General features: G+C 50.7%; 1 protein-coding gene across 4 annotated transcripts in view; it reads right to left on the reverse strand.

Moving 5' to 3' along the window:
- Window positions 1-26,945, reverse strand: part of LOC140428632 (syntaphilin-like) — an 83,130-nt gene that overhangs the window by 7,259 nt on the left and 48,926 nt on the right. For all 4 annotated transcript variants that reach the window (XM_072515299.1, XM_072515297.1, XM_072515296.1 and 1 more), the window contains 3 exons: window positions 17,427-17,497; window positions 15,378-15,587; window positions 8,652-8,801 (listed from right to left, as the gene is read on the reverse strand). In XM_072515299.1, the coding sequence (XP_072371400.1) occupies window positions 8,652-8,801; window positions 15,378-15,587; window positions 17,427-17,467 (401 nt within the window). In that variant the 5' untranslated portion in view covers window positions 17,468-17,497. The remainder of the gene's footprint in view (window positions 1-8,651; window positions 8,802-15,377; window positions 15,588-17,426; window positions 17,498-26,945) is intronic.

Consider the following 26,945-nt stretch of genomic DNA (forward strand, 5'->3'; position numbering starts at 1 on the left):
CTCTTTCCAAGCAACTCCAGAGATCGATTAAATGAAAACCATTTCTTTGTAGATTGGCAGCTTGTTAAGCCCCCTCTCCTCCATTATATCAGAGGATGTCAGAAAAAGACAGACTCTCGTATCAGTTTATGTGAGGCCCATGAAATGGGTCAACTCTGAACCACACAGCACCAGTTAGTGCTGAGCCAACAAGGGGTCAGTCAGTGTCCGGCCTGTGGTATCAGTCAGTGTCCGGCCTGTGGTATCAGTCAGTGTCCGGCCTGTGGTATCAGTCAGTGTCCGGCCTGTGGTGTCGGTCATTGTCGGGCCTGTGGTATCAGTCAGTGTCGGGCCTGTGGTATCAGTCAGTGTCCGGCCTGTGGTATCAGTCAGTGTCCGGCCTGTGGTATCAGTCAGTGTCCGGCCTGTGGTATCAGTCAGTGTCCGGCCTGTGGTATCAGTCAGTGTCCGGCCTGTGGTATCAGTCAGTGTCCGGCCTGTGGTATCAGTCAGTGTCCGGCCTGTGGTATCAGTCAGTGTCCGGCCTGTGGTATCAGTCAGTATCCGGCCTGTGGTATCAGTCAGTGTCCGGCCTGTGGTATCAGTCAGTGTCCGGCCTGTGGTATCAGTCAGTGTCCGGCCTGTGGTATCAGTCAGTGTCCGGCCTGTGGTATCAGTCAGTGTCCGGCCTGTGGTATCAGTCAGTGTCCGGCCTGTGGTATCAGTCAGTGTCCGGCCTGTGGTATCAGTCAGTGTCCGGCCTGTGGTATCAGTCAGTGTCCGGCCTGTGGTGTCAGTCAGTGTCCGGCCTGTGGTATCAGTCAGTGTCTGGCCTGTGGTATCAGTCAGTGTCCGGCCTGTGGTATCAGTCAGTGTCCGGCCTGTGGTATCAGTCAGTGACCGGCCTGTGGTATCAGTCAGTGTCCGGCCTGTGGTATCAGTCAGTGTCCGGCCTGTGGTGTCAGTCAGTGTCCGGCCTGTGGTATCAGTCAGTGTCCGGCCTGTGGTATCAGTCAGTGTCCGGCCTGTGGTATCAGTCAGTGTCCGGCCTGTGGTATCAGTCAGTGTCCGGCCTGTGGTATCAGTCAGTGTCCGGCCTGTGGTATCAGTCAGTGTCCGGCCTGTGGTATCAGTCAGTGTCCGGCCTGTGGTATCAGTCAGTGTCCGGCCTGTGGTGTCAGTCAGTGTCCGGCCTGTGGTATCAGTCAGTATCCGGCCTGTGGTATCAGTCAGTGTCCGGCCTGTGGTATCAGTCAGTGTCCGGCCTGTGGTATCAGTCAGTGTCGGGCCTGTGGTGTCAGTCAGTGTCCGGCCTGTGGTATCAGTCAGTATCCGGCCTGTGGTATCAGTCAGTATCCGGCCTGTGGTATCAGTCAGTGTCCGGCCTGTGGTATCAGTCAGTGTCCGGCCTGTGGTATCAGTCAGTGTCGGGCCTGTGGTATCAGTCAGTGTCCGGCCTGTGGTATCAGTCAGTGTCCGGCCTGTGGTATCAGTCAGTGTCCGGCCTGTGGTACCAGTCAGTGTCCGGCCGGTGGTACCAGTCAGTGTCCGGCCTGTGGTACCAGTCAGTGTCCGGCCTGTGGTACCAGTCAGTGTCCGGCCTGTGGTATCAGTCAGTGTCCGGCCTGTGGTATCAGTCAGTGTCGGGCCTGTGTAGTGATCTCTGTATGTGTATGTACATAAGGGGTCAATATGTAATCAGTAGCACCACATGATCACTAGAGGGCCGGACCAACAGGGGTATAAAAGGCAACCACATTGGGTCTCTCACTCTCTCTTGGGTGCACTGTGACCAGGATAATATCAGACTAGTTCAGATGGCTAGTGCAGTTACGTATAGTTACCGTATTTAGATCTTGTTAACCTTATCACTAGTATCAAAGTTAAAGTAAAGAACTCATGCAATTATTGTCATAGTTACTCAATAAGCCTTTTGTTACTACTGGACGACTTTGAGTCTTCTTCATCGAGATTCAGAAGACCTCATCATGAACCAAGGAGTAGCACGTGTTACCTAACACACAGGTAACAAAACAGCCTGTGGTATCAGTCATTGTCGGGCCTGTGGTATCACTCAGTGTCGGGCCTGTGGTAACAGTCAGTGTCGGGCCTGTGGTATCAGTCAGTGTCGGGCCTGTGGTATCAGTCAGTGTCGGGCCTGTGGTATCAGTCAGCATCGGGCCTGTGGTATCAGTCAGTGTCGGGCCTGTGGTATCACTCAGTGTCGGGCCTGTGGTATCAGTCAGTGTCCGGCCTGTGGTATCAGTCAGTGTCCAGCCTGTGGTATCAGTCAGTGTCCGGCCTGTGGTATCAGTTAATGTCTGGCCTGTGGTATCAGTCAATGTCCGGCCTGTGGTGTCAGTCATTGTCCGGCCTGTGGTATCAGTCAGTGTCCGGCCTGTGGTGTCAGTCATTGTCCGGCCTGTGGTATCAGTCAATGTCCGGCCTGTTAGCTATCGCATTTCTATTAGAAATCTAGTGCTAGGAAACAGATAGTTGACAGTAACTTTGAAATTTAAAAAAAAATATTTTTTAAAAAAGACAAATTTTAATTTTAATTAATTGACGCAATGTCAGTTAGAGGGGTGCTGTTCTCTGACTGTGAGATGTGGCAGGTCCGGGAGGCTTCCAGTGTCCCGGATGGCTTCATCTGCAGAAAGTGCACCCAACTGGAGCTCCTCACAGACCGCATGGTTCGGTTGGAGCAGCAATTGGATGCACTTAGGAGCATGCAGGTGGCAGAAAGCGTCATAGATCGCAGTTATGTAAATGTGGTCACACCCAAGGTGCTGGCAGAGAAATGGGTGACCACCAGAAAGGGCAGGCAGTCAGTGCAGGAATCCCCTGTGGTTGTCCCCCTCTCGAACAGATATACCCCTTTGGATACTGTCGGGGGGGATAGCCTATCAGGGGAAAACAGCAGCAGCCAGAGCAGTGGCACCACGGCTGGCTCTGATGTTCAGAAGGGAGGGTCAAAGCGCAGAAGAGTAATAGTAATAGGGGACTCTATAGTCAGGGGCACAGATAGGCGCTTCTGTGGACGTGAAAGAGACTCCAGGATGGTATGTTGCCTCCCTGGTGCCAGGGTCCAGGATGTCTCCGAACGGGTAGAGGGCATCCTGAAGGGGGAGGGCAAACAGGCAGAGGTCGTTGTACATATTGGTACTAGCGACATAGGCAGGAAGGGGCATGAGGTCCTGCAGCAGGAGTTCAGGGAGCTAGGCAGAAAGTTAAAAGACAGGACCTCGAGGGTTGTAATCTCGGGATTACTCCCTGTGCCACGTGCCAGTTAGGCTAGAAATAGGAAGATAGAGCAGCTAAACACGTGGCTAAACAGCTGGTGTAGGAGGGAGGGTTTCCATTATCTGGACCACTGGGAGCTCTTCCGGGGCAGGTGTGACCTGTATAAGAAGGACGGGTTGCATCTAAACCGGAGAGGCATAAATATCCTGGCCGCGAGGTTTGCTAGTGTCACACGGGAGGGTTTAAACTAGTATGGCAGGGGGGTGGGCACGGGAGCAATAGGCCAGAAGGTGAGAGCATTGAGGGAGAACTAGGGAATAGGGACAGTGTGGCTCTGAGGCAGAGCAGACAGGGAGAGGTTGCTGAACACAACGGGTCTGGTGGCCTGAAGTGCATATGTTTTAATGCAAGGAGCATTACGGGTAAGGCAGATGAACTTAGAGCTTGGATTAGTACTTGGAACTATGATGTTGTTGCCATTACAGAGACCTAGTTGAGGGAAGGGCAGGATTGGCAGCTAAACGTTCCAGGATTTAGATGTTTCAGGCGGGATAGAGGGGGATGTAAAAGGGGAGGCGGAGTTGCGCTACTTGTTCTGGAGAATATCACAGCTGTACTGCGAGAGGACACCTCAGAGGGCAGTGAGGCTATATGGGTAGAGATCAGGAATAAGAAGGGTGCAGTCACAATGTTGGGGGTATACTACAGGCCTCCCAACAGCCAGCGGGAGATAGAGGAGCAGATAGGTAGACAGATTTTGGAAAAGAGTAAAAACAACAGGGTTGTGGTGATGGGAGACTTCAACTTCCCCAATATTGACTGGGACTCACTTAGTGCCAGGGGCTTAGACGGGGCGGAGTTTGTAAGGAGCATCCAGGAGGGCTTCTTAAAACAATATGGAGACAGTCCAACTAGGGAAGGGTCGGTACTGGACCTGGTATTGGGGAATGAGCCCGGCCAGGTGGTAGATGTTTCAGTAGGGGAGCATTTCGGTAACAGTGACCACAATTCAGTAAGTTTTAAAGTACTGGTGGACAAGGATAAGAGTGGTCCGAGGATGAATGTGCTAAATTGGGGGAAGGCTAATTATAACAATATTAGGCGGGAACTGAAGAACATAGATTGGGGGCTGATATTTGAGGGCAAATCAACATCTGACATGTGGGAGGCTTTCAAGTGGCAGTTGAAAGGAATACAGGACCGGCATGTTCCTGTGAGGAAGAAAGATAAATACGGCAATTTTCGGGAACCTTGGATGACGAGTGATATTGTAGGCCTCGTCAAAAAGAAAAAGGAGGCATTTGTCAGGGCTAAAAGGCTGGGAACAGACGAAGCCTGCGTGGAATATAAGGAAAGTAGGAAGGAACTTAAGCAAGGAGTCAGGAGGGCTAGAAGGGGTCACGAAAAGTCATTGGCAAATAGGGTTAAGGAAAATCCCAAGGCTTTTTACACGTACATAAAAAGCAAGAGGGTAGCCAGGGAAAGGGTTGGCCCACTGAAGGATAGGCAAGGGAATCTATGTGTGGAGCCAGAGGAAATGGGCGAGGTACTAAATGAATACTTTGCATCAGTATTCACCAAAGAGAAGGAATTGGTAGATGTTGAGTCTGGAGAAGGGGGTGTAGATAGCCTGGGTCACATTGTGATCCAAAAAGACGAGGTGTTGGGTGTCTTAAAAAATATTAAGGTAGATAAGTCCCCAGGGCCTGATGGGATCTACCCCAGAATACTGAAGGAGGCTGGAGAGGAAATTGCTGAGGCCTTGACAGAAATCTTTGGATCCTCGCTGTCTTCAGGGGATGTCCCGGAGGACTGGAGAATAGCCAATGTTGTTCCTCTGTTTAAGAAGGGTAGCAAGGATAATCCCGGGAACTACAGGCCGGTGAGCCTTACTTCAGTGGTAGGGAAATTACTGGAGAGAATTCTTCGAGACAGGATCTACTCCCATTTGGAAGCAAATGGACGTATTAGTGAGAGGCAGCACGGTTTTGTGAAGGGGAGGTCGTGTCTCACTAACTTGATAGAGTTTTTCGAGGAGGTCACTAAGATGATTGATGCAGGTAGGACAGTAGATGTTGTCTATATGGACTTCAGTAAGGCCTTTGACAAGGTCCCTCATGGTAGACTAGTACAAAAGGTGAAGTCACACGGGATCAGGGGTGAGCTGGCAAGGTGGATACAGAACTGGCTAGGCCATAGAAGGCAGAGAGTAGCAATGGAGGGATGCTTTTCTAATTGGAGGGCTGTGACCAGTGGTGTTCCACAGGGATCAGTGCTGGGACCTTTGCTCTTTGTAGTATATATAAATGATTTGGAGGAAAATGTAACTGGTCTGATGAGTAAGTTTGCAGACGACACAAAGGTTGGTGGAATTGCGGATAGCGATGAGGACTGTCGGAGGATACAGCAGGATTTAGATTGTCTGGAGACTTGGGCGGAGAGATGGCAGATGGAGTTTAATCCGGACAAATGTGAGGTAATGCATTTTGGAAGGTCTAATGCAGGTAGGGAATATACAGTGAATGGTAGAACCCTCAAGAGTATTGAAAGTCAAAGAGATCTAGGAGTACAGGTCCACAGGTCATTGAAAGGGGCAACACAGGTGGAGAAGGTAGTCAAGAAGGCATACGGCATGCTTGCCTTCATTGGCCGGGGCATTGAGTATAAGAATTGGCAAGTCATGTTGCAGCTGTATAGAACCTTAGTTAGGCCACACTTGGAGTATAGTGTTCAATTCTGGTCGCCACACTACCAGAAGGATGTGGAGGCTTTAGAGAGGGTGCAGAAGAGATTTACCAGAATGTTGCCTGGTATGGGGGGCATTAGCTATGAGGAGCGGTTGAATAAACTCGGTTTGTTCTCACTGGAACGAAGGAGGTTGAGGGGAGACCTGATAGAGGTATACAAAATTATGAGGGGCATAGACAGAGTGGATAGTCAGAGGCTTTTCCCCAGGGTAGAGGGGTCAATTACTAGGGGGCATAGGTTTAAGGTGAGAGGGGCAAGGTTTAGAGTAGATGTACGAGGCAAGTTTTTTACGCAGAGGGTAGTGGGTGCCTGGAACTCGCTACCGGAGGAGGTAGTGGAAGCAGGGACGATAGGGACATTTAAGGGGCACCTTGACAAACATATGAATAGGATGGGAATAGAAGGATACGGACCCAGGAAGTGTAGAAGATTGTAGTTTAGTCGGGCAGCATGGTCGGCACGGGCTTGGAGGGCCGAAGGGCCTGTTCCTGTGCTGTACATTTCTTTGTTCTTTGTCTTTGTTCTGTGGTATCAGTCATTGTCGGGCCTGTGGTATCAGTCAGTGTCCGGACTGTGGTATCAGTCAGTGTCCGGCCTGTGGTATCAGTCAGTGTCCGGACTGTGGTATCAGTCAGTGTCCGGCCTGTGGTATCAGTCAGTGTCCGGACTGTGGTATCAGTCAGTGTCCGGCCTGTGGTATCAGTCAGTGTCCGGCCTGTGGTATCAGTCAGTGTCCGGCCTGTGGTATCAGTCAGTGTCCGGCCTGTGGTATCAGTCAGTGTCCGGCCTGTGGTATCAGTCAGTGTCCGGCCTGTGGTATCAGTCAGTGTCCGGCCTGTGGTATCAGTCTGTGTCCGGCCTGTGGTATCAGTCAGTGTCCGGCCTGTGGTATCAGTCACTGTCCGGCCTGTGGTATCAGTCAGTGTCCGGCCTGTGGTATCAGTCAGTGTCTGGCCTGTGGTATCAGTCAGTGTCTGGTCTGTGGTATCAGTCAGTGTCTGGCCTGTGGTATCAGTCAGTGTCTGGTCTGTGGTATCAGTCAGTGTCCGGCCTGTGGTATCAGTCAGTATCGGGCCTGTGGTATCAGTCAGTGTCGGGCTGTGGTATCAGTCAGTATCGGGCCTGTGGTATCAGTCAGTGTCGGGCTGTGGTATCAGTCAGTATCCGGCCTGTGGTATCAGTCAGTGTCCGGCCTGTGGTATCAGTCAGTGTCCGGACTGTGGTATCAGTCAGTGTCCGGCCTGTGGTATCAGTCAGTGTCCGACCTGTGGTATCAGTCAGTGTCCGGCCTGTGGTATCAGTCAGTGTCCGGCCTGTGGTATCAGTCAGTGTCCGGCCTGTGGTATCAGTCAGTGTCCGGCCTGTGGTATCAGTCAGTGTCCGGCCTGTGGTATCAGTCAGTGTCCGGCCTGTGGTATCAGTCAGTGTCCGGCCTGTGGTATCAGTCAGTGTCCGGCCTGTGGTATCAGTCAGTGTCCGGCCTGTGGTATCAGTCAGTGTCCGGCCTGTGGTATCAGTCAGTGTCCGGCCTGTGGTATCAGTCAGTGTCCGGCCTGTGGTATCAGTCAGTGTCCGGCCTGTGGTATCAGTCAGTGTCCGGCCTGTGGTATCAGTCAGTGTCCGGCCTGTGGTATCAGTCAGTGTCCGGCCTGTGGTATCAGTCAGTGTCCGGCCTGTGGTATCAGTCAGTGTCCGGCCTGTGGTGTCAGTCAGTGTCCGGCCTGTGGTATCAGTCAGTGTCCGGCCTGTGGTATCAGTCAGTGTCCGGCCTGTGGTATCAGTCAGTGTCCGGCCTGTGGTATCAGTCAGTGTCCGGCCTGTGGTATCAGTCAGTGTCCGGCCTGTGGTATCAGTCAGTATCCGGCCTGTGGTATCAGTCAGTGTCGGGCCTGTGGTATCAGTCAGTGTCCGGCCTGTGGTATCAGTCAGTATCCGGCCTGTGGTATCAGTCAGTGTCCGGTCTGTGGTATCAGTCAGTGTCCGGCCTGTGGTATCAGTCAGTGTCCGGCCTGTGGTATCAGTCAGTGTCCGGCCTGTGGTATCAGTCAGTGTCCGGCCTGTGGTATCAGTCAGTGTCCGGCCTGTGGTATCAGTCAGTGTCCGGCCTGTGGTATCAGTCAGTATCCGGCCTGTGGTATCAGTCAGTATCCGGCCTGTGGTATCAGTCAGTGTCCGGCCTGTGGTATCAGTCAGTGTCCGGCCTGTGGTATCAGTCAGTGTCCGGCCTGTGGTATCAGTCTGTGTCCGGCCTGTGGTATCAGTCAGTGTCCGGCCTGTGGTATCAGTCAGTGTCCGGCCTGTGGTATCAGTCTGTTTCTAGCCTGTGGTATCAGTCAGTGTCCGGCCCTGGCGCTGTGAGGCAGCAGTGCTAACCACTGTGCCACCCATAAGTTCTATGTTGATTCTGGGCAAACAGGGCTGCGCCGACACAAACCCGTACCAAAGCAGTCACTGTGGAGTAAGCTGAGAGTCGGAATGGGTCATTGTCACACTGTATGGGAATAGTGAACTGGACTTTGCTACACTGACCAGTGCTGGGCCATATTATACTGACCAGCATTAGGCCATATTATCCTGAACAGCATTAGGCCATATTATCCTGAACAGCATTAGGCCATGCTGTACTGGCACCCACCCTCTGCACAGTCAGCATTGGGCCACACTTGTAAAAGCAGCAATACCTCTCATCCAGTTTTTCCTCTGTCTCCTTTAGCCTTGCCCTCAGATGTCTGATGCAGACTTCTTTCTGTTGCAGGGGTGTCAAATACTGCTCTGGTGTTGGCGGTTTGATCCCATGGTTTTCGCTGCAGGATGAATATTTACTGGAACGTCTGCAAAACAAGTTGAGAAAGAGAAAGTATGAGAAGGGAAAGCAGACTCCCGATGGGGTCTATCTGAACTCTCGTAGGGTCAGACCTAGGGAAAAATATTTATGTAGGACCATCAATATGACGCAAGGCAGGTTGAGGTAACATCAATTAAAGGCTTTATTGAGCAGAACTTGTTCCCCAGCAGCTCGGTTACAGAATGCAGCTGCTGTTAGAAAACTGGGTTCTTATACCGGCATTTCTGGGTGGAGCCCAGTAGACGGCAGATTCTATCAGGACCCAGTATCCATCTACCAATAGTCTGTTGGCATCATGGTGTACCGTATTACCCCTAATACATACCACCACATTCTCCCCTTGTTAAAAAGGAACCCGGCGGGATGGTGGGTCGCATGGTGGTAGGGGTTTACAGGGTCGGTATTGTGCCGTAACTATTAACTATATACAAGAATGCCGCTTTAACTGGGCCAAACAGGGTCGGCATTGTGCCATAACTATAAACTATATACAATAATGCCGCTTTTACTGGGCTACTGAAACATTGACATGACTTAAAGCGATTCGATGAGCCGGGTGGGTGCCCTGGTCGTCTTTTCGATCGTCTCAGGGAGCATAGCCTTCAACACCATAATCCCAGCCAAGCTCATATCAAAGTGGTGATGGTGCTGGCTCGAGTCCGGTCGTCTCTGGGAGCATAGCGCTGTCCCCTGTTTCCTCACTCCTGGGCGGGCCTGGGAGGAGAACCGATCCCCCCGGGAAGGGATTGGCTGCGGGATGCGCCGACGGGAGTGAGGGGGTGATTGGTGTTGGGGGGGAGCACCGGCGGGCACCAGGTCCCACAGGGAGACCGTGTCCTGTCGGCCATCGGGGTACTCCATGTAGGCATATTGCGGGTTTGCATGGAGGAGATGCACCCTTTCCACCAACGGGTCTGATTTGTGCGCCCGCACATGTTTCCGGAGCAGGATGGGTCCCGGGGCTGCCAGCCAGATCGGAAGTGCCGTTCCAGAGGAGGACTTCCTAGGGAAAACAAGGAGGCGCTCGTGAGGCGTTTGGTTAGTCGTGGTGCACAGCAGGGACCAGATAGAGTGAAGGGCATCCGGGAGGACTTCCTGCCAACGGGAAATTGGGAGACTCCTAGACCGGAGGGCCAGTAGGACGGCCTTCCAGACCGTTCCATTCTCCCTTTCTACCTGCCCGTTCCCCCGGGTTGTAACTGGTCGTCCTGCTCGAGGCTATGCCCTTGCTGAGCAGGAATTGACGCAGTTCGTCGCTCATGAAGGAGGACCCCCTATCGCTATGGATGTAGGCGGGAAAACCGAACAGTGTAAAAATGGTGCAGAGGGCTTTAATGACCGTGGCCGCGGTCATGTCGGGGCAGGGGATGGCGAAGGGGAAACGGGAGTATTCGTCAACGATGTTCAAAAAGTACGTGTTGCGATCGGTGGAGGGGAGGGGGCCTTTGAAATCCAAACTGAGGCGTTCAAAGGGTCGGGAGGCCTTTATCAGGTGTGCTCTATCTGGCCTGAAAAAGTGCGGTTTGCACTCTGCGCAAATCTGGCAGTTCCTGGTGACTGTTCGGACCTCCTCGACGGAGTAAGGGAGGTTGCAGGCCTTGAGGAAGTGGTAGAAATGAGTGACCCCCGGGTGGCAGAAGTCCTCATGGAGGGCTTGTAGACAGTCCACTTGTGCATTGGCACATGTGCCGCGAGATAGGGCATCGGATGGCTCGTTCAGCTTTCCGGGACGGTACAAGATCTCATAATTGTAGGTGGAGAGTTCGATCCTCCACCGCAAGATCTTGTCGTTCTTGATCTTGCCCCGCTGTGCATTATCGAACATGAAGGCAACCGACCGCTGGTCAGTGAGGAGAGTGAATCTCCTACCGGCCAGGTAATGCTTCCAATTTAGCACAGCTTCCACTATGGCTTGTGCCTCCTTTTCCACTGAGGAGTGGCGAATTTCTGAAGTGTGGAGGGTTCGGGAGAAGAAGGCCACGGGTCTGCCTGCTTGGTTGAGGGTGGCCGCCAGAGCTACATCTGATGCGTCGCTCTCGACTTGGAAGGGGAGGGACTCGTCGATGGCGCGCATCGTGCCTCAATGACTACCGACCAGTGGCCCTGACGTCAGTCGTAATGAAGTGCTTCGAAAGGTTGATCATGAAGCGCATCACCTCCATACTCCCAGAATGCCTTGATCCACTGCAATTCGCATACTGCTGCAACCGGTCCACATCAGACACCATTTCCCTGGCCCTACACTCATCCCAAGAGCATCTCGAAAACAAGGACTCCTGCATTAGACTCCTATTTATTGATTACAGCTCCGCCTTCAACACCATAATCCCAGCCAAGCTCATATCAAAGCTCCAAAACCTAGGACTTGGCTCCCCACTCTGCAACTGGATCCTCGATTTTCTGACCAACAGACCACAATCAGTAAGAATGAACAACAACACCTCCTCCACAATAGTCCTCAACACCGGCGCCCCGCAAGGCTGCGTACTTAGCCCCCTACTCTACTCCCTGTACACACATGACTGCTTGGCAAAACTTGGTTCCAACTCCATCTACAAGTTTGCTGACGATACGACCATAGTGGGCCGGATCTCGAATAACGATGAGTCCGAATACAGGAGGGAGATAGAGAATCTAGTGGAGTGGTGTAGCGACCACAATCTCTCCCTCAATGCCAGCAAAACTAAAGAGCTGGTAATTGACTTCAGGAAGCAAAGTACTGTACACACCCCTGTCAGCATCAACGGGGCCGAGGTGGAGATGGTTAGCAGTTTCAAATTCCTCGGGGTGCACATCTCCAAAAATCTGTCCTGGTCCACCCACGTCGACGCTACCACCAAGAAAGCACAACAGCGCCTATACTTCCTCAGGAAACTAAGGAAATTCGTCATGTCCACATTGACTCTTACCAACTTTTACAGATGCACCATAGAAAGCATCCTATCAGGCTGCATCACAGCCTGGTATGGCAACTGCTCGGCCCAGGACCGCAAGAAACTTCAGAGAGTCGTGAACACCGTCCAGTCCATCACACGAACCTGCCTCCCATCCATTAACTCCATCTACACCTCCCGCTGCCTGGGGAAAGCGGGCAATATAATCAAAGATCCCTCCCACCCGGCTTACTCACTCTCCCAACTTCTTCCATCGGGCAGGAGATACAGAAGTCTGAGAACACGCACGAACAGACTCAAAAACAGCTTCTTCCCCACTGTCACCAGACTCCTAAATGACCCTCTTATGGACTGATTTCATGAACACTACACCCTGTATGCTTCATCCGATGCCAGTGCTTATGTAGTTACATTGTATATGTTGTGTTGCCCTATTATGTATTTTCTTTTATTCCCTTTTCTTCTCATGTACTTAATGATCTGTTGAGCTGCTCGCAGAAAAATACTTTTCACTGTACCTCGGTACACGTGACAATAAACAAATCCAATCCAATCCAATCGTGGCCTTTGCGATATCCGCCTTGATGCGGCTGAAGGCCTGGCATGCCTCTGTCGACAGGGGAAAAGTAGTGGACTGGATTAGTGAACGGGCCTTGTCGGCGTATTGGGGAACCCACTGGGCGTAGTAAGAAAAGAAGCCCAGGCAGCGTTTCAGGGCTTTGGCACAGTGGGGGAGAGGGAACTCCATGAGGGGGCGCATGCATTCAGGGTCGGGGCCTATCACTCCATTACGCACTACGTAGCCCAGGGTGGCTAGACGGTCGGTGCTGAACACGCATTTTTCCCTGTTGTAGGTGAGGTCGAGGGCGTTAGCAGTCTGGAGGAATTTGCGGAGGTTGGCGTCGTGGTCCTGCTGGTCGTGGCCGCAGATGGTGACGTTGTCGAGGTACGGGAACGTGGCCAGTAAACCATGCTGGTCAACCATTCGGTCCATCTCTCGTTGGAAGACCGTGACTCCGTTTGTGACACCGAATGGAACCCTTCAAAAGTGGTATAGCCGCCCATCTGCTTCGAAGGCAGTGTACTTGTGGTCACTGGGGCGGATGGGGAGCTGGAGGTATGCAGACTTGAGGTCCACGGTGGAAAAGACCTTGTACTGTGCAATCCGATTGACCATGTCGGATATGCGGGGGAGAGGGTATGCATCTAGCTGAGTGTACCTGTTGATGGTCTGACTATAGTCGATGACCATCCTCTGCTTCTCTCCGGTCTTTACAACTACCACCTGGGCTCTCCAGGGACTGGTGCTAGCCTGGATGATGCCTTCCTTCAGCAGCCTCTGGACTTCAGACCGGATGAATGCTCGGTCCTGGGCGCTGTACCGTCTGCTCCTAGTGGCGACGGGCTTGCAATCCGGGGTAAGGTTCGCAAACAAGGAAGGCGGTTCAACCTTGAGGGTCGTGAGGCCACAGACAGTCAGTGGGGGTATAGGGCCGCCAAATTTAAATGTTAAGCTCTGGAGGTTGCATTGGAAGTCCAACTCCAGGAGTGTGGGCGCACAGAGATGGGGGAGGACATACAGCCGGTAATTTTTGAACTCCCTCCCCTGCACCGTTAGGTTTGCGATGCAGAACCCTTTGATTTCAACGGAGTGGGACCCCGCCGCCAGGAATATTTTCTGGGTGCTTGGCCGAATTACAAGGGAACAGCGTCTTACCGTGTCCGGATGAATAAAACTCTCCGTGCTCCCAGAGTCGATTAAACACGGTGTCTCATACCCATTGACCAGGACTGTAGTCGTTGCTGTCTGGAGCGTCCGGGGCCGCGACTGGACGAGGGTCATCGATGCCAAACGTGGTTGCCGCAGCAGATCATCGTTGTCAGGCAGCATGGAGCCGTCCGTGTCGGGGTCCTTTCCTGTCAGCCAAGATGGCGGCGTCCACGGATCGCACGCGGTCTGGGGTGGACAAAATGGCGGCTCCCATCTCTCCCTCGTGGCATCCGGGGCCCAAAATGGCGGCGTCCGTTGGCCGCACGTGGTTCGCTGGGGGGGGGGGGGCTGAGTCGGTGGTCCCACTTCTTCCCTGGAGATCACGACGACCCCCCGGACTGGCACACCGCTGCGTAGTGGCCCTTTTTCCCGCAGCTTTTACAGGTAGCCGAGCGGGCCGGGCAGCGCTGCCGTGGGTGTTTCGGTTGGCCGCAAAAATAGCAGCGGGGTCCCCTAGGGTGGTCGGGGGTTCTGGCCGCGCAGGTTTGCGGGGGTGGGGGGGCTGCCGGAGAGTCGATCGCGGCGGGTGTCCACGGAGCCCAAGGGGCTGCAGTGCGGTTGGGGGCGTAGGCGCGGGCGTTTCGCGAGGCCACATCGAGGGTTGCCGCCAAGTCCCGAGCTTTTGTGAGACCCAGAGATTCTTTCTCCAAACGTTTCTGCCGGATCTGGGATGAAGCCAAACCTGCCACATACGCATCGCGAACCAGGAGCTCCGTGTGCTCGTTCGCCGTTACCGCCGGGCAGTTGCAGTTTCTTCCCAGGATCTGCAGAGCATTATAGAACTCGTCCAGCGATTCTCCGGGAAGTTGTCATCGTGTCGCGAGCTGGTAGCGTGCAAAAACCTGGTTGGCGGGCCGGATGTAGATGTCTTTCAGCGTGGCGATGGCCGATCGTCCTCGTCCTTGATGAGTGAGTAGACGTCGGGACTCACCCTGGAATAGAGGACTTGCATCTTCTGTTCGTCCGTTGGTTTGCCAGGGGCCGTTCGGAGGTAGCCCTCAAAACACGCCAGCCAATGTTTAAAAATAGAGGTAGAGTTAGCTGCTTGGGGCGCGATTCGCAGGCACTCCGGGGTGATGCAGAGCTTCATATTCCTACTTCGTTTAATTTTTTTTTTTTAAAGTCTGCTCAATAAATTGTAGGACCATCAATATGACGCAAGGCAGGTTAAGGTAACATCAATTAAAGGCTTTATTGAGCAGAACTTGTTCCCCAGCAGCTCGGTTACAGAATGCAGCTGCTGGGAGAAACCTGGGTTCTTATACCGGCATTTCTAGGTGGAGCCCAGTAGACGGCAGATCCCATCAGGACCCAGTATCCATCTACCAATAGCCTGTCGGCATCATGGTGTACCGTATTACCCCTAATACATACCACCACAATTTATTAAAGAAAAACGTGCACTTTTCACAAGCTCAGAATCTCCCAAAGCTCTTCCTAGTCAATGAAGTAATTTTGAAGTGTAGTCACTGTTAATGAAGGAAACATATCAGTCGCATTGCGCACAACAAAAATGTGAAAATGATTGGATAATCTGTTTTCAATGATTTTGATTGAAGGTTAACTGTTGACGAGGACACTGTGGAGAGAGAGGTCCTGGCTCTTCTGAATATTAGTGGCTATCAGATCCTAACATCCACCTGAGAGGTTTTCAATGTTGCATCTGAAAGATGCTGACTTCAGTGATGCAGGACTCCCTCTGTACCGGTACCAGGCCGCCTGGATTTTGAGATCTAGTCTTCAGACTGGATTCTGATTCCACCACCTTCAATGAAGAGGTGAAGACATTAACCGCTGAGAGTGAGGCTAACACAGACGTGTTTTTTGTCACTATCCGATTTGCCAAGCTGTAGGTACCGGTTATCATGATCAGCCACCTGCCATTTCTTGCATTTACCTGGGAGTGGGGCTGCTGTCGCTCCCCTTGTAGGAACCCGAGTTGCTGCTGCTGCTGAGGGAAGATGTGGCACAGCTGTCCCGTAGCCCAACTGGAGGCGAGGTGCGTCTGGACGGCTGGAGGAGGGGCTGGGTCTCCTGCTGTGCCGAGGTCGGGGTCAGCGCCGATTTGAACAGGGAGGAGAAACCACTTCTTCCGTGGAGACTCCGGCTGTGGGCAAGGAAAAGTTGACAATCAAAAGGTGAATCAGAATCCTTCATCTCGTTACAGTTATAAAACAGGCTGCAAACAATTAAACCCAGACCATTCAGCTCAAAGGGCTCTGAACTCAGTTTTGCAAAGTTCTAAGAACGAGAGCCTCTTCAACCAGCAAAATATCCCAACCCGATATTCAAATGGTCTGGAATTCTCCAGGCAAGCAGACAGACCCTTCCTCTCCGGACAATATTCTACAGGCATTTACCTCACACTCTTACTCATCAGAATTCACAAAACACTATCAGGATTTATTTGCAATGACTAAGAACTGGCTTGACAGAAAATAATCAATATTAATGGTGACATTAAAAAAAGTAAAGAAATCAACAATTTTTTAATATCACAAAATAAATGTGAACTTAGCGCCTTGGGATTGTTGTGTGGTACTGACTATCTTAAAGGTAGGATTTAATTTACAAACTTTCACACTGATGAGTATTGACTACATGCAAATGTATTGCAAGTATGAACCCGCCACATACTTGCTGCGGACTTTATGTCTTTGATCAGATCTGGAAAAATAGATATCTGGCCATTTTCTCAAACTGCTTCTGTTGATCCAATTCACTTACGGGATGTGGTGCCACAGGTTGGGCAGGCATTTATTGCCCATCCCTGGTTACCCTTCGGAAGGTGGTGAGGAGTTGTCTTCTTCAACCGCTGCAGTCCCTGAGTTGTAGGTACACCCACAGTGCTGTTAGGGAGGGATTTCCAGCATTTTGCCCCAGCGACAATGAAGGAACGGCATTAGAGTTCCAAGTCAGGATGGTGAGTGACTTGGAGGGGAACCTCCAGGTGGTGGGGTTCCTGGGTATCTGCTGCTCTTGTTCCTTCTAGATGGCAGTGATCGTGGTTTGGAAGGCGCTGCTAAAGGAACCTTGGTGAGTTCCTGCAGTGCATCTTGGAGCTGGTACACACGGCTGCCACTGTTCATTGGCGATGGAGGGTTTGAATGTTTGTGGAAGGGGGAGCAATCAAGCGGGCTGCTTTGCCCTGGATGGTGTTGAGCTTCTTGAGTGTTGAAGCTGAAGATGTACTTTGTAATTCATGTTAATTTTAAAATCAGTGCGTATTTGTTAAACTAAGGGGCGAGTAAATGAGTATTGTACAATAATCAAATTTTTCATGATTAATAAAAGTTTTTTCTTGGTGTTAAAACTAATTAGTGGTCCTGTGACTCTGTTCCTCCATGTTTTATTTTAAAAAGTGAACGTTACAAATTTTTGAGCCAGGGTTCCATTCTGGAATCTTCCTGCCCAGTTATCACATCAACCGGGATCATAACACTAAGTAATGGTGAAACTATCATCGATAGTAAAAAAAAAGTTCCATCTGGTTCATCAATGTCCTTTGTGGAAGTCTGCCATCCTTACCCGGTCTGGCCTACATGTGACTCCAGGCCCACAACAATGTGCTTGACTCTTAGCTGCCCGCTGAAATGGCCTAGTTTAGGGCATTGAGTTTAGGGCAATTAGGGATGGGCGACAAATGTTGGCCTTTCGAACAAACCCACTTCCCATCAAAGAATTGAAAAAAACATAAATCCAAAGATGCTAATTTTTTCAATTTCCCACTGAGGCATGTGGAAAGCAAGAAGATTTCTTCTGATTTCCTCAGTGGATTTAATAGTGACTATCCTATGTTTATGGGCTCTAGTTTTGGATTTTCTGTTGGTGGACAATCATCTCTGCATCTTCCTTTTGCAACCTTAACAAAGCTTTGTCAGGTGAGCTGTCTATTCTCCATTGCAGACGAATCTCTCGGATTTGTGTTAGCTGCTGTTGTGTGTACCTCCGTGGTCCTGGAGATCTTCTGCTTCCTGATCCTGACATGGGGGTCACTGTATTGAGCCAACAGGGGGCCTGAGAAAACAAAAGTAAAATCCACATTAGGGGGTAGTTCCCAGGCCCAGCTGGTGATCTTGAGGGTTGCCAACTCTGGTTGAATATCTTCCAGAAGTTTTCATCACATACTATTTACAGTGCAGAACGAGGCCATTCGGCCAATCGAGTCTGCACCTGCTCTTGGAAAGAGCACCTACTTAAGCCCACGCCTCCACCCTATCCCCGTAACCCAGTTGTCGTGTTGGGTGTTCCGATTTACAAACGAACCAACACGGTTGCAGATGGTACAACTCTGTTTTATTGTTCTGAATAATAACAACTGTTAACTTCAGGCTGTGGTTCGTACTTCACCAGTTAACCTGTGGACCCAGCCCTAACACTATCTTAGAGAGGCACTCAGCACATGGTGTATGTCTGAGTGGCACGCTGTGAGCTCTGTGCTCTGAGCTATCTCCTGCTGGAATGAGCAGGAACTGTGGTGTTCCCTGTTTTATAGTGCGTGTGCTCTCACTGGTGATTGGCTGTGATGTTGCATGTGTGTTGATTGGTCTGTCGACCTGTCCATCAGTGTGTGTGTGTGATTGCACCATGATATGTAAATATTGATATCATGACATCCCCCCTTTTCACAAGAATATGTGCCTACATGGTAATAAATATTGGTGTGTACTGAGTGCGACTGAGTATGTGTGTGCAATATTTACAACATGTACATGAGGCTAAACTATATACATAGGAAGGTGTCAGGTGCAACATAGCAACAAGGTTGTACCACAAACAAATCAAATGCAATCATCAAATATCAAAAGAGAACTCCTGGAATGACAAAAAAAAGAGAAACACGTTAACATTGTTGCACAACAATTCAGTGAGTCCAATGTGCAAACAGGCTCATAAGTCCAGCCTAGTAGGTGGGCGATGAATTTGGGTTGACCGCCTCAAGGGTGGGTCAGGATCCATCGGCTGAGGAATGGGCCTGGCCACGGGCGAGAGAGGAATAGGCAGAGTGGCAGGAAGCTCCACAAAGTCGACATCAGGAACAACAGGAGGGCGTGGCACCGGTGCATGATCACGTAGCGAGCGCGGAAGCAGCCGAAGGGCCTGCCGATTACGCCGGCGAATGGAGCCATCAGGCAGGCAAACCAGGAACGAGCAGGGAGCCACGCGGGGGAGAACCTCGGCAGTTGCCAACCAGCCACCCTCTGGTAGGTGTATGCGGACGTTGTCTCCAGGCACCAGGGCTGGAAGATCAGTTGCCCGAGTGTCCTGAGCCACCTTCTGCTGAGCACACTGCTGTCGCATCCTTTGCAGTACTGGAGCATGGTCGGGTTTAGGAACATGAATGGACGGCACAGTGGTCCTGAGGGTGCGACCCATCAACAGCTGGGCTGGTGAGAGGCCCGTGGACAGTGGGGCCGAGCGATAGGCCAACAGGGCTAAGCAGAAGTCAGATCCGGCATTAGCAGCCTTGCAGAGGAGCCGCTTCACGATATGGACGCCCTTTTCCGCCTTGCCATTCGACTGGGGATGCAGGGGGCTGGACGTCACGTGTGTGAAGCCATATGAAGCGGCAAAAGAAGACCATTCTTGGCTCGCAAAACAGGGCCCATTGTCCGACATGACGGTAAGCGGAATGCCATGGCGAGCGAAGGTTTCTTTACATGCTCTGATTACAGTTGATGATGTCAAGTCGTGCAGGCGTCTGACCTCCGGACAATTGGAAAAATAGTCAATTATGATGACATAGTCCCTGCCAAGCGCAATAAAAAGATCCACACCCACCTTTGCCCAGGGGGACGTTACCAACTCATGGGGCTGAAGCGTCTCAGGGGGTTGCGCCGGCTGAAACCTTTGGCAGGTGGGGCAGTTGAGCACCATGTTGGCGATGTCGTCGCTGATGCCCGGCCAATACACAGCTTCTTGAGCCCTCTGCCTGCACTTTTCAACCCCAAGATGGCCTTCGTGCAGTTGTTCGAGGACACGCCTGTGCATGCTGTGTGGGATCACAATCCGGTCCAACTTTAGGAGGACATCATCAATGACGGCCAAGTCATCCCGGACATTGTAGAATTGTGGGCACTGCCCCTTGAGCCACCCTTCCGTCATGTGGCGCATCACACGTTATAGAAGGGGGTCAGCCGCAGTCTCACGGCGAATGTGGGCCAGTCTTGCATCAGTAGCTGGTAGATTGGCCGATGTGAAGGCTACATGTGCGTCGACCTGACAGACGAACCCCCCCAATTCGGGCGGTGTGCTTACTGCTCTGGACAGGGCACCTGCGATGATGAGGTCCTTTCCCAGGGTGTAGACCAGTTGGAAGTCGTACCTCCGGAGCTTGAGCAGAATGCGCTGTAGGCGAGGGGTCATCTCATTGAGGTCCTTTTGTATGATGGCGACCAGGGGGCGATGGTCGGTCTCCACGGTAAACTGAGGAAGACCATACACATAGTCGTGGAATTTATCTATGCCGATTAACAAACCCAGGCACTCCTTCTCAATCTGCGCTTGGCGCTGTTCAGTGGGGGTCATGGCCCGCGAGGCATAGGCGACCGAGGCCCATAGAATCATAGAATTTACAGTGCAGAAGGAGGCCATTTGGCCCATCGAGTCTGCACCGGCTCTTGGAAAGAGCACCCTACCCAAGCCCATACCCCCACCCTATCCCCATAACCCAGTAACCCCACCCAACACTAAGGGCAATTTTGGACACGAAGGGCAATTTATCATGGCCAATCCACCTAACCCGCACATCTTTGGACTGTGGGAGGAAACCGGAGCACCCGGAGGAAACCCACGCACACACGGGGAGAACGTGCAGACTCCGCACAGACAGCGACCCAAGCCGGGAATCGAACCTGGGACCCTGGAGCTGTGAAGCAATTGTGCTAACCACTATGCTACCGTGCTGCCCATGATGCAGTGTCGTCCCGTTGCAGGAGTACCGCCCCAATGCCGGACTGGCTGGCATCAGTTGAGATCTTTGTATCTCAAGTAGTGTCGAAGAACGCCAATACCGGGGCGGTGGTGAGCTTGATCTTGAGCTCCTCCCATTCCTTCTGGTGTGCGGGAAGCCACTGGAACTCCGTAGTCTTCTTCACTAGGTGGCGAAGAGCCGTTGTGTGGGAGGCAAGGTTGGGAATAAAGTTCCCCAGGAAGTTGACCATCCCGAGAAAGCGTAGTACTGCCTTCTTGTCTGCCGGCTGTGGCATGGCTGCAATAGCTGTCACTTTGTCTGCATCTGGACGCACTCCTGATCGGGATATGTGGTCCCCCAGAAACATTAGCTCAGTTTGGCCAGGTTGAGGCGCAGGCCCTGACCTCGTATCCGAGCAAAGACGCGCTGGAGACGACTGATGTGCTCCCGTGGTGTGGTGGACCAGATGATGACATCGTCAACATAGACTCGTACCCCTTCGATGCCCTCCATCATCTGTTCCATGATTTGATGAAACACCTCGGATGCCGAGATGATGCCAAACGGCATCCTATTGTAGCAGTATCTGCCAAAGGGAGTGTTGAACGTGCACAGCTTCCTGCTGGACTGATCCAATTGAATCTGCCAAAAACCCTTTGAGGCACCAAGCTTGGTAAAAATTTTAGCCCGGGCCATTTCGCTCGTGATTTCTTCCCGTTTGGGAATGGGGTAGTGTTCCCTCATGATGTTATTGTTCAGGTCTTTCGGGTCGATGCACATCCGGAGTTCGCCAGAGGGCTTTTTTACGCACACCATGGAGCTGACCCATGGCGTAGGCTCCGTGACCCGGGAAAGCACTCCTTGGTCCTGCAGATCCTGCAGCTGCTGCATGAGGTGGTCCTTGAGTGGTGCTGGGATTCTACGAGGTGCGTGAATGACCGGGGTGGCGTCCGGTTTGAGCCGTATTCTGTAAGTGTAGGGCAGTGTGCCCATGCCCTTGAAAACCTGCTGGTTGTGGGCGAGGAGCGAGTGGTGCTGTGCCCTAAAGTCTGCATCCGGGAAATCGGACGTGCTTTCTGGAGACAGAGTGTGTACCCGCTGAACAAGGTGGAGGATCTTGCATGCCTGTGCGCCTAGCAGAGAGTCCTTCGAGGATCCAACTATCTCAAAAGATAGTGTGGCTGTGTATGAATTGTGTGCAACCTCGAGCTGGCAAGGTTATGGTCGGGATAACATTACCGTTGTAATCAACCAACTGACAGCAGGATGGCCGAATCGGTGGTTTGATCTTCAAGGTGTAGAAGGCTGACCATGCAATGAGATTGGCGGAGGCACCAGTGTCTAAACGGAATGTGATTGGTGATCGGTTGACCATTAGGGTGGCACACCATTCATCGCCCGGATACTGGGCGCTGGCACTGGCATCGGCTGGTGGGTCCTACTTGGGGACATCCGATTTCTGTCTATTACCGCAACGCGGAAAGCTTCCCGGTCATCGGTATCACCGGTCTGTACGTCGTCAGGGTATGACTCGGTGTATGGAGGCTGAATGGCCCGCACGTCCTTGCGAGGCTGGCAGAATTGCGGAGCATTGGCAGGTTGAGCTGCTCGACAGCAGGCAGCGTAGTGGCCCATCTTGCCACAGCGGAGGCATTGTTGAGTTTTGGCTGGAAATTGCTGCTTTAAATGTGCGGATCCACAGTTGCCGCACGTCGTGACATCATTGCGTTCGTTGCGCCATCGCGCATGCGCAGTTCGGTCCTGCATAGAGCGCGCCTGCGCGTCACACCCCTCTGTGCCAACATCCCCTCTTTTGGCGCGTACAAGCGCGTGAAATGGCTGCCCTCGTCCGGGCCGCGGGCCGGGAGGAACTCGATCGACTGGACCCGCTCGGCCTCGTAGGACCCCTGCCGTGCCGATTCGGCTGCCTGGAATTGGGAGTACCGGCTGGTCGCGTTCTCGTGGAGGACGCAGGTTTCGATGGCAGTGGCTAGGGTAAGGCTCTTTATTTTGAGGAGCTGCTGGCGTAGGGTGTCCGAGGTGACCCCAAAAACTATCTGGTCCTGAATCATGGAATCGGAGGTGGCCTCATAGCCGCAGGACTGCGCGAGGATACGGAGGTGTGCCAAAAAGGATTGAAAAAGCTCATCCTTACCCTGCAGGCGCTGCTGGAAGAGGTACCTCTCGAAGCTCTCATTCACTTCGACGCTGAAGTGATGCTCAAGTTTTAGAAGGACCGTCTTGTACTTCGTCTTGTTCTCGCCTTCCGCGAATGCCAGGGAGTTGTAGATGTGGATGGCGTGTTGCCCTGCCATGGAGAGGAGGAGGGCGATCTTCCTGGTGTCTGATGCATTCTCCCTGTCTGTGGCTTCTAGGAAGAGCTGGAAGCGCTGTTTAAACAGCTTCCAGTTGACGCCGAGATTTCCAGCGATTTGGAGCGGCTGCGGTGGGCTGATGGTGTCCATGGCGCAGGATGGCGGATCTCTGAAGATGTGCAGGTAGGTCTCACAGTTGCTGGGGAGTTTCCAATCCTGGTATCGTGTCGTGTTGGGTGTTCTGATTTACAAACGAACCAACACGGTTGCAGATGGTACAACTCTGTTTTATTGTTCTGAATAATAACAACTGTTAACTTCTGGCTGTGGTTCATACTTCACCAGTTAACCTGTGGACCCAGCCCTAACACTATCTTAGAGAGGCACTCAGCACATGGTGTATGTCTGAGTGGCACGCTGTGAGCTCTGTGCTCTGAGCTATCTCCTGCTGGAATGAGCGGGAACTGTGGTGTTCCCTTTTTTATAGTGCGTGTGCTCTCACTGGTGATTGGCTGTGATGTTGCATGTGTGTTGATTGGTTCGTCGACCTGTCCATCAGTGTGTGTGTGTGTGATTGCACCATGATATGTAAATATGGATATCATGACACCAGTAACCCCAACTAACCTTTTTTGGACACTAAGGGCAATTCACCATGGCCAATCCACCCAACCTGCACATCTTTTGGCCTGTGGGAGGAAACTGGAGCACCCGGAGAAAACCCATGCAGACACAGGGAGAACGTACAGAACTCCGCACAGACAGTGAGCCAAGCCGGGAATCTGGGACCTTGGGGCTGTGAAGTAACTATGCTAACCACTGTGCTACCGTGGTGCCCATGATCTCCTCCCTCTGACTGCCCCACCCCCTATTCCCTGCCATAGGTCATCTGTCCCACCTTCCTACAACCAATTGGAAAGTGAACAGGCTCTTCAATACCTAACTGAATAAATCTTGATTCTCGGTCAAACATTTATTTTTAGTACTGAAATGTTTGAAGAAAACAAGTAAAAATACACACAGTTTTTTTTACTGTTCAGATGATCTTTTCCCCCTTGGTGTTTCTCACTGCAGTGTCCTGAACATTAATCTTTCATTGCTGAAGACTCCAGGGCAATCCTGCAGAGTTGGCAACGATATTGAGGTCCTGCAGGAAATCTACAATCTTGCTTCATCGCTGTAACAATGTGATTCCTGCTGCTGTCCCCTAGCAACCCCAAACCCACACTAAATTCCCAGGTTACGGGGCATTTCCACAGAGGTGAGGAGGATGGGGGCGGTGGGGTTGCTCGAGATGTCTTTCTTTATCTAAAAAGTGCTATATATTAGCAAATTGTTGATGCTGTTCTGTGGTGTACTGAGTGCAATCCCTACTGTTTAAATAGAAGGGATTAGGAGTATAGTAGCATCTCCGTTAGATTACTAGTAATCCCAAAATTTGGAGTAATGATCTGGAGAGGTGAGTTCAAATCCCACTTTAGAAGTTGTAAAATTTAAATTCAATTCAATAAAATCTGGAATTTGATAAAAAGTCTGCTAGCCGTTAATGGTGACTGTTGAACGAGCAGATTGGTGGAAAAAAATCCATTTTGTTCCCATTAGGGAAGGAAATCTGCCTTCCTTACCCAATCTAGCCTCAAAGTGACTACAGATTCTCAGACATGCAATTGACTCTTAACTGCTCTCTAAATGGCCCAACCGAGACACTGGGAACTCAGTTTGAGAATCTGACTCACCACAACCTTCTCAATGACAATAGTTTCTGGCCTTGCCTTGGCATTCACATCACCTGAATTACTTTTTTTTAAATTGTCAGAAAGGAACAAAGTTTTCTCCTCATCAAAATTTAAATCCATCCCCTCCTCTGCAGTGTGGCTGGCAGATGATAAATTCAATGAAGTCAGGCAGCAAAAATGTAAAATAAAACCTGCAGTCGCATGCTAAAACTAACCCGCAATAACCCAGGCAGGTGACTCTATCCTCGAGCCTGCTCTTCTTTCACTGATTAATTTCTTGTACCATTTCTATCTGGTTTGGGAAACACTGAACTAAATTAATTTGTTTTGTGATTACAGAGTGTTTGTGTAACAGACAGGTGCAGGAGTATTTAACAAAATCGCTGCACACTCCTGTGTATAATCCACAATATTTGGGGCCAACAGGTGGAATTTAATTTACATCTTTTGCTGAATTCAGAAAAAAAATGTTCAACAAGAAAACTCAATTCACTTTACCAAGAATTATTTTAAACACCATCAAATATTTAGCTAATGTCCATTTTCCTCAATTATTGACCATGTTGACTATTACTTCAATCTATTTATGCAATAATTCCCTTTTTCTCTCCCTCCTTTCTCTGTTACACTCCCTACTTTTCCTATTCTACTTTCTTGTGTCTGTTGTTTCTTATTCTGTTCCTTTCCTCCGTTTTGTGTTTTAGTTCCCTCTCTCTTGAGGTTAATCATGACCTTGTCCCCGCCTAAGGTGTGGTGATCCTCAAGTTAAACCACCACCAGTCAACTCTCCCCTTCAAAGGGGAAAGCAGCTAATAGAAATTTACCTTACCTCACTCCCCCCCCCTTGAGGTTAACTGTTACTTTGTGCGATAGCATAAACCAGCTGGAATGAATGGAAGTAAACATCTATTTTTTAAAATCTGATAAGTGATGCAGGCAAGACCAGCATTTATTGCCCACCTCTAATTGCCTTGAGAAGGTGGTGGGGAGCTGCCTTTTTGAACTGCTACAGTCCATGTGATGTAGGTAGACCCACTGTGCAGTTAGGGAGGGAGTTACAGGATTTTGACCCAGTGACAATGAAGGAAGGGCACTCACCATCCAAGTCGGAATGGTAAGTGACTTAGAGTGAAACCTCCAGGTGGCAATGTTTCCATACATCTGTTGTCATTGTCCTTCTAAGTGGTGGAGGCCCAGGGCTTGGAAGGTGCTGTCAAAGGCGCCTTGGTGAATTGTTGCAGAGCATCTTGTAGATGGCACACACAGCTGCTACTGTGTATAGGTGGAGGATGTGAATGTTTAAGATGGTGGATAGGGTGTTATACGAGGACACCCAGGTCTCATTTCACATTCCCCTCACCTAATTTATGGCCATTAGATAAGAGTCTGCCCTTCCATTTTGCTACCAAAGTGTATAACCTGAATTTATCCAAGTTATTCTGTATCTACCATTCATTTGCCCACTCACTCAATTTTTCCAAATCACACTAAAGGATTTCTGCATCCTCTTCACAGCTCACCCTCCCACCCAACATTTTGTCATCTACAAATTTGGAGATATTACATTTTGTTTCCTCATCTAAAATCATTAATATATATTGAGACTAGCTGGGGTCCCAGCAACGATCCCTGCGGTAACCCACTACTCACTGCCTGCCAATTTGAAAAAGATCCATTAATTCCTACTCTTTGTTTCCTGTCTGCCAACCAGTTTTCTATCCATCTCAATACACTACCCCCAATCCCAGGTGTTATATTTTAACATGCTAATCTCTTATGCAGGACTTTGTCAAAAGAATTCTCAAAGTCCAAATAAACCACATCCATTAGCGCTCCCTCATCAACTCTACTAGCTACACCCTCGAAGAATTCCAGTAGATTTGTCAAGCATAATTTCCTTTCATAAAACTCTGTCTGGTCCTGCCGCTGTTTTCTAAGTGCTCATTTTAAAATCTTTGATAATGGATTCTAGAATTTTCCCCACCACTGATGCATATACTGGTCTGTAATAGCTACCCCCGAATCTGTAGGAACTGTTCCAGAGTCTATAAAATCCTGGAAGATGACCATCAGTCTTGCTTTTATTTACACTCCATGTTGAGTGGATAACACCAAGAGTGATAAGGGAAGGGAAACAGCCACAAACCGATGGTCTTGATGAAGTAGAGAGGGAGAAACTGTTTCCAATGACAGGATGGTTTGGTAAACAGAGGACACAAATCTCAGAAACATCACAAGGGAACCAAGAGGGGAGAAGAGAAGAGGTTATTTTACGCAGCGATTATTGTGAACTGGAATGGGCTGCCTGATAGGTGGAAGCAAATTCATTAGTAACTTTCCAAAAGGTATTTGGCTAAATAGTTGAAAAGGAAACATTTTTAATGGAAATGGAGAAAGAATAGGGAGAAAGTGGGACTCGTTGGATCGCTCTTTCTCGGAGCTGGCAAGAGATATGATTAATCAAATGGCTTCCTTCTGTGCACAATGATTCTAGAATAGCC

This window comes from Scyliorhinus torazame, chromosome 8 (assembly GCF_047496885.1).
Source record: "Scyliorhinus torazame isolate Kashiwa2021f chromosome 8, sScyTor2.1, whole genome shotgun sequence".
In the NCBI taxonomy this organism is placed as follows: domain Eukaryota; kingdom Metazoa; phylum Chordata; class Chondrichthyes; order Carcharhiniformes; family Scyliorhinidae; genus Scyliorhinus; species Scyliorhinus torazame.